General features: G+C 46.1%; 1 protein-coding gene across 1 annotated transcript; it reads right to left on the bottom strand.

Annotated features, from left to right (window-relative positions):
* Positions 1 to 226: 226 nt before the first annotated feature.
* sid4 (secreted immunoglobulin domain 4) lies at positions 227 to 12181 on the bottom strand. Its single transcript, XM_029690042.1, has 8 exons — positions 12059 to 12181; positions 4831 to 4977; positions 4466 to 4600; positions 2895 to 3061; positions 2365 to 2560; positions 1116 to 1295; positions 771 to 1037; positions 227 to 377 (listed from the first exon to the last, which is right to left on the bottom strand). Exons 1-8 carry the CDS (start codon positions 12105 to 12107, stop codon positions 373 to 375), a joined length of 1146 nt encoding a protein of 381 aa, XP_029545902.1. The 5' UTR covers positions 12108 to 12181; the 3' UTR covers positions 227 to 372.
* Between the last annotated feature and the right edge of the window lie 208 nt (positions 12182 to 12389).

Below are 12389 nucleotides of genomic sequence, written 5' to 3'. Positions count from 1 at the left end.
AAACCGGGCATAATTGAAAGTTCGCAGAATTTTGCAACCCTAAGTAGGAACTAAACATGTATGTGAAGGCTGTAATTGTAAATAAGCTAACTGAGCTAAACATTATGTAAAGGCTGTAATTGTAAATAAGCTAACTGAGCTAAACATGTATGTAAAGGCTGTAATTGTACATAAGCTAACTGAGCTAAACATGCTTGAAATCAGGGATTCACAATCAGAGAACATCTCGAAATATTTACCATTATTGATTTTATCAAAATGTATTTCATAAACATTTTTTCCCCCACTATATACGCATATCTTGGGGGGGGGTTGTGTGGTTCGTGACATCAACATTAGACAGGACGAGAGCCACAGGGGAGATGAGTTGGCTTAGGCTGTGGACAGAGGGAGAGAGGGAGAGAGGGAGAGGGAGAGAGGAAGAGAGGGACAGGGAGAGAGGGAGAGGGAGAGAGGGAGAGGGAGAGGGAGAGGGAGAGGGAGAGGGAGAGGGAGAGGGAGAGGGGGAGAGGGAGAGAGAGAGAGGAAGAGAGGGAGAGAGGGAGAGGGAGAGGGAGAGAGAGGGAGAGAGGGACAGGGAGAGAGGGAGAGGGAGAGAGAGGGAGAGGGAGAGGGGGAGAGGGAGAGAGAGGGAGAGGGAGAGAGAGACTATTAACATTTCACACTTGTTATTTTACAGTTATTTTACAGAAGACAGAATCTTCAGACAGAAGTCTACATCTATACGATTGGTTTTCAGATCAGCTCTCAACTAATACGTTACAACTCACCTTTCACTGTGACCTTCGCCAGAGCCTCGCTGGAACCAACGTGGTTGGTCGCCACGCATTTGTAGGTCCCGCTGTCATTCAACTTCACCTGGCCAATCAGCAGCTGGCCATCCTTAATGGTCTCCGCCCCTGCGGGCATGCCGGCCCGGCCCACCCGTGTCCAATGGAATGTGATTGGGTGAGAGCCGTGGGCGAGGCACTGGAGACGGAGGGTGTCACCGGGGCGGAGTCTCACCTGGTCTGGTAGACTGGTGGTGTAGGGAGGGGCTGGGGAGGAAGAGGGGGGAGAGTTATGACATGTCAATGTGTGTTTGTGTGTGTGTGTGAGTGTTGGTGTGTACTCACAGTCCACCTCTAGCTGTGTGTATGCCTGGCTGTATCCGTGTGTATTGGTGGCATTACAGATGTACTGTCCTGAATCCTGGCGCCCCACGCTGGTCAGAGTCAGAACTCCACCCACCACAGTGTGCTGCCATGGTAACGGGGCTCGCAGTTTAGACCAGGAGACAACAGGAAGGGGAGAACCTGGGGAGAGGAGGAAGGGGAGAAAGAGAGAGAGAGAGAAAGAAAGAGAGAGAGAGCGATACGGTTATAAAGTAGTCCCACAGGGATCTGGTCAACAGTAGTGATTTACATTTTAGTCATTTAACAGACACTCTTATCCAGAGCGACTTACAGTAGTGAATGCATCCATTTCAATAATTTTTCAGTACTGGTCCCCCGTGGGAATCGAACCCACAACCCTGGCATTGCAAACACCATACTCTACCAACTGAGCCACACGGGACTATGATTATATAGAGAACGGGGAAACAGCCTGTCTGATATAAGATAACTTATTATCCTTGATTGATTGACTGACTGATTGACTGATTGACTAATTGACTGATTAAATGATTGATTGAGTGATTTACTGACTGATTGACTGATTAAATGATTGATTGACTGATTGACTAATTGACTGATTAAATTATTGATTGAGTGATTTACTGACTGACTGACTGATTGACTAATTGACTGATTAAATGATTGATTGAGTGATTTACTGACTGATTGACTGATTGACTGATTAAATGATTGATTGAGTGATTTACTGACTGACTGACTGATTGACTAATTGACTGATTAAATGATTGATTGAGTGATTTACTGACTGACTGATTGACTAATTGACTGATTAAATGATTGATTGAGTGATTTACTGACTGACTGATTGACTAATTGACTGATTAAATGATTGATTGAGTGATTTACTGACTGACTGATTGACTAATTGACTGATTAAATGATTGAGTGATTTACTGACTGATTGACTGATTGACTAATTGACTGATTAAATGATTCCCTGTGGCTCAGTTGGTAGAGCATGGTGTGCGCAACGCCAGGGTTGTGGGTTCGATTCCCACGGGGGGCCAGTACAAAAAAAATGCATGAAATGAAATGTATGCGTTCATTACTGTAAGTCGCTCTGGATAAGAGCGTCTGCTAAATGACTAAAATGTAAATGTAAATTAAATGATTGATTGATTGCCTGACTTATTGATTGAATGACTCACTGACTGATTGACTGAATGATTGATTGACAGATTATTACCTGTGGCCTGACACTGCATGGTGACCGTGTGACCCTCCACAGCTGTCACCTCTGCCATGGATACTGTCGCCTTGGGTGCATTGGCAGCTCCCTGGCCGCCCTCAACGATGACCTCCACCTTGACCTCGGCGACCCCCTCAGTGTTCTGGGCCTGACACACATACACTCCAGCATCCTCAGAGCTCACTGCTGCCACCTGGAGACGGGACATGGAGGGAGACAGCTGTATGTGTTTGTGTGTGTTTGTGTGTGTACAAATTTTACTAAACTTGTGAGTACCAGAAGTCTTCACAAGAATTCGGAGAAGTATGGACTTTTTGCCAGTCATCACTTGTAAAAAGGTTATTTTAGGCTCAGGAGTTAGGGTTAGAATTTGGGTTAGGGGTTAGGTTTAGGGTTATGAAAATATTAATTTTGAATGGTAATCAATTTTTGGTCCCCAAAAAGTCCTCACAAGTATGTGTGTATGAGTGTGTGTGTGTGTATATGTGTGTGTGAATGTGTGTGTGTGTACGGGCAGATCGTCTGACCTTCAGTGTACTGGTGTCCTCGGTCTTTGTGGTTACCAGCTGTGTTCCGTGGCGTTGCCAGGTAATGGAGGGGCGTGGCCTACCTGTGGCGTGGCATTCCAGAGCTACAGGTTCACCAAGCCGGACACGCAGGGGCCCTGCCGGGGTCACCCGCACCTTAGGGGAATCTGAGGCGAGAGGACATGCACCACACACACACACACACACACACACACACACAGAAGAGGAGAGTGTTGAGTGTGGTTTTCCACTTCTTCAGGTGGTACACAGACAGACACATGTATGCAAACCAAAAGTTTAATTTAGTGATGTTTCAAGTTCCAACCATATGAAGAATAATCATCCTACCCTGACATACATGTCAACTACTATAACTACAGCCCTCCCGGTATCTCTCACTATACACCCTTCTCCATCCTACCCTGACTCTACATGTCAACTACTATAACTACAGACCTACTGGTACCTCTCACTATACACCCTTCTCCATCCTACCCTGACACTACATGTCAACTGCTATAACTACAGCCCTCCTGGTATCTCTCACTATACACCCTTCTCCATCCTACCCTGACATACATGTCAACTGCTATAACTACAGCCCTCCTGGTATCTCTCACTATACACCCTTCTCCATCCTACCCTGACACTACATGACAACTACTATAACTACAGACCTACTGGTACCTCTCACTATACACCCTTCTCCATCCTACCCTGACACTACATGTCAACTGCTATAACTACAGCCCTCCTGGTATCTCTCACTATACACCCTTCTCCATCCTACCCTGACGCTACATGTCAACTACTATAACTACAGCCCTCCTGGTATCTCTCACTATACACCCTTCTCCATCCTACCCTGACACTACATGTCAACTACTATAACTACAGCCCTCCTGGTATCTCTCACTATACACCCTTCTCCATCCTACCCTGACACTACATGTCAACTGCTATAACTACAGCCCTCCTGGTATCTCTCACTATACACCCTTCTCCATCCTACCCTGACACTACATGTCAACTACTATAACTACAGCCCTCCTGGTATCTCTCACTATACACCCTTCTCCATCCTACCCTGACACTACATGTCAACTACTATAACTACAGACCTACTGGTACCTCTCACTATACACCCTTCTCCATCCTACCCTGACACTACATGACAACTACTATAACTACAGACCTACTGGTACCTCTCACTATACACCCTTCTTCATCCTACCCTGACTCTACATGTCTACTACTATAACTACAGCCCTCCTGGTACCTCTCACTATACACCCTTCCATCTCCTACCCTTACCTATGATCTCCCCATCACCACCCATCCATCCCCACTCCTGGAGCTCTATCTCTGGGGCTCTTCTCCCCTCAGCCCCTCACTGGAGCTCTATCTCTGGGGCTCTTCTCACCTCAGCCCTGCCCCTCACTGGAGCTCTATCTCTGGGGCTCTTCTCCCCTCAGCCATGCCCCTCACTGGAGCTCTCTCTCTGGGGCTCTTCTCCCCTCAGCCATGCCCCTCCCTAGAGCTCTATCTCTGGGTTAGGGATGGCCACTCACGTTTGATGGTCAGTGAGGCCATCATGGTGCTTCGGCCCACAGAGTTAGTTGCCACGCAACGGTACTGCCCCTGGTTACCGTTCCTGGTGTTAGCAACAGTGAGCACGGAACCATCCGGACCGATCTTCACATTATCTAAGGAAAGAGCAGTTAGGACCAGTTAGAACGAGTTAGAACCATCTAGAACCACTTATGACCGGTTAGGACCAGTTAAAACCAGTTCAACCATCACATTTTTATAAACCGTCCATTTAACATTGTGTCACAGCTATTGTGTAGTTGAGTACCATTCAAGGGCTGTGTGTATGCGTGCGTGCTTGTGTGTGTCTGTCTGCCTGTGTGCATATGTGTGGTCAGAGCCCCACCTGCCAGTGGATGGTTGTTGGTTCTCTTCCACTCCAGAAGGACGGGCTGTGACCCACTGACCACCCGGCAGCGGAAACTGACCGACTCCCCCAGCCGGACCCCTGCTGACCTGGGCTCAACTGATACTACTGGGGCCTGGGCACATACTGGATGGGAGGGAGAGATAGATCAGTAACACACACACACATTATACACACACACGCACACCCTGCCGTACACTCTATAGGTGTCCCCCAGGGCTCAGTTCTAGGCCCTCTCCTCTTTTCTCTTTACACCAAGTCACTTGGCTCTGTCATATCCTCTCATGGTCTCTCCTAACATTGCTATGCGGATGACACTCAACTACTTTTCTCCTTCCCTCCTTCTGACACCCAGGTGGCGACACACATCTCTGCATTCCTGGCAGATATCTCAGCTTGGATGTCGGCCCACCATCTCAAGCTCAACGTCGACAAGATGGAGCTGCTTTTCCTCCTGGGGAAGGCCTGCCATCATGGTTAACAACTCCAAGGTGCCCAGAGTGTAAAGAATTTTGGTGTGACCCTGGACAACACCTTGTCGTTCTCTGCAAACATCAAAGCAATGACTTCCTCCTGCAGGTTCATGCTCTACAACATCCACAGAGAATGACCCTACCTCACACAGGAAGTGGCGCAGGTCCTAATCCAGGCACATGTTATCTCCCGTCTGGACTACTGCAACTCACTGTTGACTGGGCTCCCCGCTTGTGCCATCAAACCCCTGAAACCTATCTAGAAAGCTGCAGCCTGCCTGATTCAACCTTCCCAAGTTCTCCCACATCTCCCCGCTCCTCTGCACACTCCTCTACCTTCTAGTCTAAGGTCACATCCAAAACAAGACCATGGTACTTGCCTTCGGAGCATGACGAGGAACTGTCCCTCCCTACCTTCAGGCTATGCTCACCCAAGCACTCCATTCTGCCACCTCTGGTCTCCTGCTCAGCTCAGCCCAGTCCAAGCTCTTCTCTCTCCTGATACCCCAATGGTGGAACCATCTTCCCCCTGAAGCTAGGACAGCAGAGTCCCTGCCCATCTTCCCAAAACATCTGAAACTCTGCCTCTTCGAAGAGTATCTTAAATTATCACTTCCCCCCAAAAGTAAAATGATTTCTGAGAACTAACACTCACACACCCCCCCACTAGCTCTGAATGCTTCTTTATTGAGGAGAATGTAATGACTACGACTGGGATGTGGTTGTCACACCTTTTTCTTTTTACTTCACCTTAATTTAACCAGGTAAGCCAGTTGAGAACAAGTTCTCATTTACAACTGTGACCTGGCCAAGATAAAGCAAAGCAGTGCGACAAAAACAACAACACAGAGTTACACGTAAACAAATGTACAGTCAATAACACAATAGAAAAATCTATGTACAGTGTGTGCAAATGTAGAAGAGTAGGGAGGTAGGCAATAAATAGACCATAGAGGCAAAATAATTACAATTTAGCATTAACACTGGAGTGATAGATGTGCAGATGATGATGTGCAAGTAGAGATACTGGGGTGCAAAAGAGCAAGAGGGTAAGTAATAGTAGGTAGTTGGGTGTGCTATTTACAGATTGGCTGTGTACAGGTACAGTGAGAGCTGATGCTTAAAGTTAGAGGGAGATTAAAAGACTCCAGCTTCAGTGATTTTTGCAATTCGTTCCAGTCACTGGCAGCAGAGAACTGGAAGGAAAGGCGACCAAAGGAAGTGTTGGCTTTGGGGATGACCAGTGAAATATACCTGCTGGAGCGCGTACTACGGGTGGGTGTTGCTATGGTGACGAGTGAGCTGAGATAAGGTGGGGCTTTACCTAGACAAGACTTATAGATGACCTAGAGCCAGTGGGTTGGGTGACGAATATGTAGTGAGGGCCAGCCAACGAGAGCATACAGGTCGCAGTGGTGGGTAGTATATGGTGCTTTGGTGATAAAATGGATGGCACTGTGATAGACTACATCCAATTTGCGGAGTAGTGTTGGAGGCTATTTTGTAAATGACATCGCCGAAGTCGAGGATTGGTAGGATAGTCAGTTTTACGAGGGTATGTTTGGCAGCATGAGTGAAGGAGACTTTGTTACAAAATAGGAAGCCGATTCTAGATGTAATCCGCCGCAATTGTTGCAACCCCTATTACAGTCTGTTCAACCTCTCTTTCGTATCATCCAAGATCCCTAAAGATTGGAAAGCTGCCGCGGTCATCCCCCTCTTCAAAGGGGGTGACACTCTAGACCCCAATTGTTATAGACATATTTCCATCCCTCCCTGCCTTTCTAAAGTCTTCGAAAGCCAAGTTAATAAACAGATCACTGACCATTTCGAATCCCACCTTACCTTCTCTGCTATGCAACCCGGTTTCCGAGCTGGTCATGGGTGCACCTCAGCCACGCTCAAGGTCCTAAACGGTATCATAACCGCCATCGATAAAAGACAGCACTGTGCAGCTGTCTTCATCGACCTGGCCAAGGCTTTCGACTCTGTCAATCAACGTATTCTTATCGGCAGACTCAATGGCCTTGGTTTCTCAAATTACTGCCTCGCCTGCTTCACCAATCACTTCGCAGACAGAGTTCAGTGTGTCAAATCGGAGGGCCTGTTGTCCGGACCTCTGGTAGTCTCTATGGGGGTGCCACAGGGTTCAATTCTCGGGCCAACTTTTTTCTCTGTATCTATCAACAATGTCGCTATTGCTGCGGGTGATTCCCTGATCCACCTCTACGCAGACGACACCATTCTGTATACATCTGGCCCTTCTTTGGACAATGTGTTAACTAAGCTCCAAACAAGCTTCATTGCCATACAACACTCCTTCCGTGGCCTCCAACTGCACTTAAACGCTAGTAAAACCAAATGCATGCTTTTCAACTGTTCGCTGCCCGCACCCGCCCGACTAGCATCACTACTCTGGACGGTTCTGACCTAGAATATGTGGACCACTACAAATACCTCGGTGTCTGGCTAGACTGTAAACTCTCCTTCCAGACTCATATCAAACATCTCCAATTCAAAATCAAATCTACAATTGGCTTTCTATTTCGCAACAAAGCCTCCTTCACTCATGCCGCCAAACTTACCCTAGTAAAACTGACTATCCTACCAATCCTCGACTTCGGCGATGTCATCTACAAAATAGCTTCCAATACTCTACTCAGCAAACTGGATGCAGTCTATCACAGTGCCATTTGTTTTGTCACCAAAGCCCTTTATACCACCCACCACTGCAACCTGTATGCTCTAGTCGGCTGGCCCTCGCTACATATTCATCGCCAGACCCACTGGCTCCAGGTCATCTATAAGTCTCTGCTAGGTAAAGCTCCGCCTTATATCAGCTCACTGGTCACGATAACAACACTCCCCCGTAGCACGCGCAGGGGCAAAAATCTGATATCAACTTTGGAGGGGACAATTACATGACATTTTCTCAAGAGCAATTCCTGAGGGGGACACCAAAAGTGGTGCTGTAACACATAGCCCACGTTGTAATATGGTAAATGTATATTGAGGAACCAAAGAAATAAGGTGTTTGCCGTACTCCTAACTACCGGTACCCAAAACTACACAACTAATCACAACAGCAATACCATTGCCTTTAACAAATCTTAGTTCAGTCACCAGTTTAAGTTGAGAGTGGGGGTATCCATGGCATTTTCCAATTATGTTCCTATTTTACAAGTAAAAAAATGTAGAACCTTTCATAATGTTGCCAAACAAAGACTCAAAAAACTTACCTGAGACTCCCTGTCTCTGCCAGTCTGTCCCTGCATATCTGTCCCCAACTCTGCTGTCTGTGTGCCATCTGTTGCCTGCTCTGCCTAATGACATCATTGTGAAACATTTCCATTAGCATTTCACTTCTTTCTTATGAACATTTTATCAACTAGTCTGAGATATTTGGCTACTAGGGTTCTTACTTTGCGTTTTGGTGTACTGAAAAATACTCTGATGTCCGTCTTATCTGCCATTTTTCTACCTGACTGGTTGGCTGGCTACACACACACAGTGTGTAGGTTATTTACAGTAGGAGATGGGCTTCTATCATCTTATCTTCTATCATTCAATATGGGCTTCGATCTAAAAGGTAGCTAGCAAATGTGAAACGGATTGCAGTGACAAGAGTTGACAGCTGTATGAGTTCACCATTTACACAACATATTCTGCAACCTTTTGTAATTTTAATAGTTTGTTTCATATTGGCTGGCTTCCAACAATAGCTGAATTTGCAAAGCTAGCGAGCACAAATTCCGTTTCAGTGGTGTTTGCTATAATCTTTGCTACCCGGGTTAAATACATTTACATTTACATTTAAGTCATTTAGCAGACGCTCTTATCCAGAGCGACTTACAAATTGGTGCATTCACCTTAAGATATCCAGTGGAAAAACCATTTTACAATAGTGCATCTAAATCTTTTGGGGGGGGGGGGGGGGGTAGAAGGATTACTTTATCCTATCCCAGGTATTCCTTAAAGAGGTGGGGTTTCAGGTGTCTCCGGAAGGTGGTGATTGACTCCGCTGTCCTGGCGTCGTGAGGGAGCTTGTTCCACCATTGGGGTGCCAGAGCAGCGAACAGTTTTGACTGGGCTGAGCGGGAGCTGTGCTTCCTCAGAGGTAGGGAGGCGAGCAGGCCAGAGGTGGATGAACGCAGTGCCCTTGTTTGGGTGTAGGGCCTGATCAGAGCCTGAAGGTACGGAGGTGCCGTTCCCCTCACAGCTCCGTAGGCAAGCACCATGGACTTGTAGCGGATGCGAGCTTCAACTGGAAGCCAGTGGAGAGAGCGGAGGAGCGGGGTGACGTGAGAGAACTTGGGAAGGTTGAACACCAGACGGGCTGCGGCGTTCTGGATGAGTTGTAGGGGTTTAATGGAAATAAAATAAATACATAAAAGTTCCCTTGCGACAATTTAGCTTTTGCAACGAGACCATTAAATATATTTAAGACAATGGTAGAAGAGAGTGTAGTTCTGTTCAGTTTATCGCTAACCTTATCACAGGGACTTTGAAGCACTAACTTACATGCATGCTGATCTTGGAATAAATTGACGATAGCAAAGATTCCATCTTTGACGACGCCACATAAATGGAATAGGTACTAGCTAGCTTAATGGTTAATATTTGCGCGCTAGCTCTGCAAATTCAGCTAGTGTGTGTGTGTGAACCCTGGCGCGATTGACTGGATGAACCTCCCGTCAGTTACGTGCATTGAGTGCCTTTCAGACAGTGGATACGAACCCTCTGTTACCTTGCCAACTAAGGAACAGGCAGTGGATCAAACCATTGTGAGGCAAATGGTGGCGGGTCGCAAACTTTTGAAACTTAAAAGCGCGCTATTAAGTGTCTATAATCAGCACAATTGCTTTCATTGCGTATTATTCATATTATTTAAATTACATAGTTATGTTTACAGTGATATATTGGGGGGGACAAATCATATTTTTCCCAGGATGGGGGGGTTGAGGCCCCCCCGTCCCCCCTGGGATTTCCGCCCCTGAGCACGCGCTCCAGCAGGTATATCTCACTGGTCATCCCCAAAGCCAGCACCTCCTTTGGGCGCCTTTCCTTCCAGTTCTCTGCTGCCAGTGACTGGGACGAATTGCAAAACTCGCTGAAGCTGGAGACTTATATTTCCCTCACTAACTTTAAACATCAGCTATCTGAGCAGCTAACCGATCGCTGCAGCTGTACATAGTCCATCTGTAAATAGCCCACCCAATCTACCTACCTCATCCCCATATTGTTTTTATTTACTTTTATGCTTTTTGCACACCAGTATCACTACTTGCACATCATCATCTGCTCATCTATCACTCCAGTGTTAATCTGCTAAATTGTAATTACTTTGCTACTATGGCCTATTTATTGCCTTACCTCCTCACACCATTTGCATACACTGTATATAGACTTGATTTTTTTTCTATTGTGTTATTGACTGTACGCTTGTTTATTACACGTGTAACTCTGTGTTGTTGTTTGTGTCGCACTGCTTTGCTTTATCTTGGCCAGGTCGCTGTTGTAAATGAGAACTTGTTCTCAACTAGCTTACCTGGTTAAATAAAGGTGAAATAAAATTTAAAATCAATACAAAGTAACACACACACACACACATATCACGCAAACACACACTGTAGGAGAGAAGAGACAAGGTTACAGCACACACACACACACACACACACACAGACACACACACACACACACACACACACACACACAGAGAAATAGACAGAGAGACACACACCAGTCATTGACATCCTCCGATGCAAGAGAGAGCACAGGGTTCCACCCAAAGGGGGGTTCAATGAGTTAGCACACACTCACTCACACAAGCACGTACACACACTCACTCACACTCACACACAAGCACATACACACACTCACACTCACACACAAGCACGTCCACACACACTCACACATACACACACGCTACTCTTGCATATACAGGATTCACATATAGAGAGTAATATAGACCATGTCCACATTGACAGGTATGCATCTAAAGGCATGCAGGCACGCACGTACACTCACACAACAAACACACACACACCAAACACACACACACCAAACACACACTCACATAAAAAATCCAAACACACACACACACCCACACGCCAACCACACCAAACACACACTCACATAAAACAAACACACACACAGACAGGGGCAGACTGTGAGTGTTCAGTGTGGTCTGTGGGGAGAACAGCAAACAAATGCCACCCCAGAGCAAACATCCAATCAGAGACAACATGCAGCTCAGGTCTGGATAGGACCATGACTCAGCTAGACTAGACCATGGGACATGATATTAACACTGACCATGGGACATGATATTAACACTGACCATGGGACATGATATTAACACTGTTTTATAAATTCACATCTACAGTAAAAAAGGAAATGTATCACCGTGCATTTAAAGTTATGAGAAACATTTTATGTTAAGATTAAGAATTGTAAACCATCGCAACACTAGTTTATTACTTTATTCCTAATCCCAAAACTTTTTTTAGAAAGTAGAAAGTTTAAAGTAGTTTAGAGCTAATAATATATATCAATTTAAAAGTGATAGTGCCGCAATTTAACATATTTATATATTTATTTCCTGGCCTTGTCTATAGACTGCTTTCAAGATGAGGAAACAAAAATTGAAAAAAATATATCTCTGAACTATCCCCGTAAATGACTTAATAACATGTTCTGCATTGTAGTGTAGAGAGAAGCAGCTTGTCGTTTACCTGTCCAGAGTAGAGAACAAAAGAGCAGTGCTGTTGTGGAGGAATCCATGTTGCACAAAACTATCCCTCTCGCCTGTCCTACAACCCCTCTCTCTCTCCCCCATCTCTCTCTCTAACACTCCCCCTCTCTGCCTCTCTCTTTAACACTCCCTCTCTCACTCTCTCTCTCTCTCTCCCTCTCCCTCTCCGGTCTTCAGTCTCCTGCTGTGTGTTGTCTCCCAGTCTCTCTTCCTCTCCTCCCCCTCTCTCCCTCCTTACTTATTTGTGTGTTTAGCTTACGCACGCAGGCAGACAGGCAGACAGGCAGACAGGCAGACAGGCAGACAGACAG

Source organism: Salmo trutta, chromosome 14 (assembly GCF_901001165.1).
Source record: "Salmo trutta chromosome 14, fSalTru1.1, whole genome shotgun sequence".
Taxonomy (NCBI): Eukaryota; Metazoa; Chordata; class Actinopteri; order Salmoniformes; family Salmonidae; genus Salmo; species Salmo trutta.
Note: the sequence above shows the minus strand (reverse complement) of the source record. Positions and strands in the feature narration are given on the sequence as shown.

What these genes read in the sequence shown, in the direction of transcription:
- sid4 (XM_029690042.1), bottom strand. Translation starts at nt 12,107, where the DNA reads ATGGATTCCTCCACAACAGCACTGCTCTTTTGTTCTCTACTCTGGACA. An exon ending in CAACAACCATCCACTGGCAG is followed by an intron (nt 4,601 to 4,830) that starts GTGGGGCTCTGA and finishes CTCTTTCCTTAG; the next exon opens with ATAATGTGAAGATCGGTCCG. An exon ending in CATGCAGTGTCAGGCCACAG is followed by an intron (nt 1,296 to 2,364) that starts GTAATAATCTGT and finishes TCCTCTCCCCAG; the next exon opens with GTTCTCCCCTTCCTGTTGTC.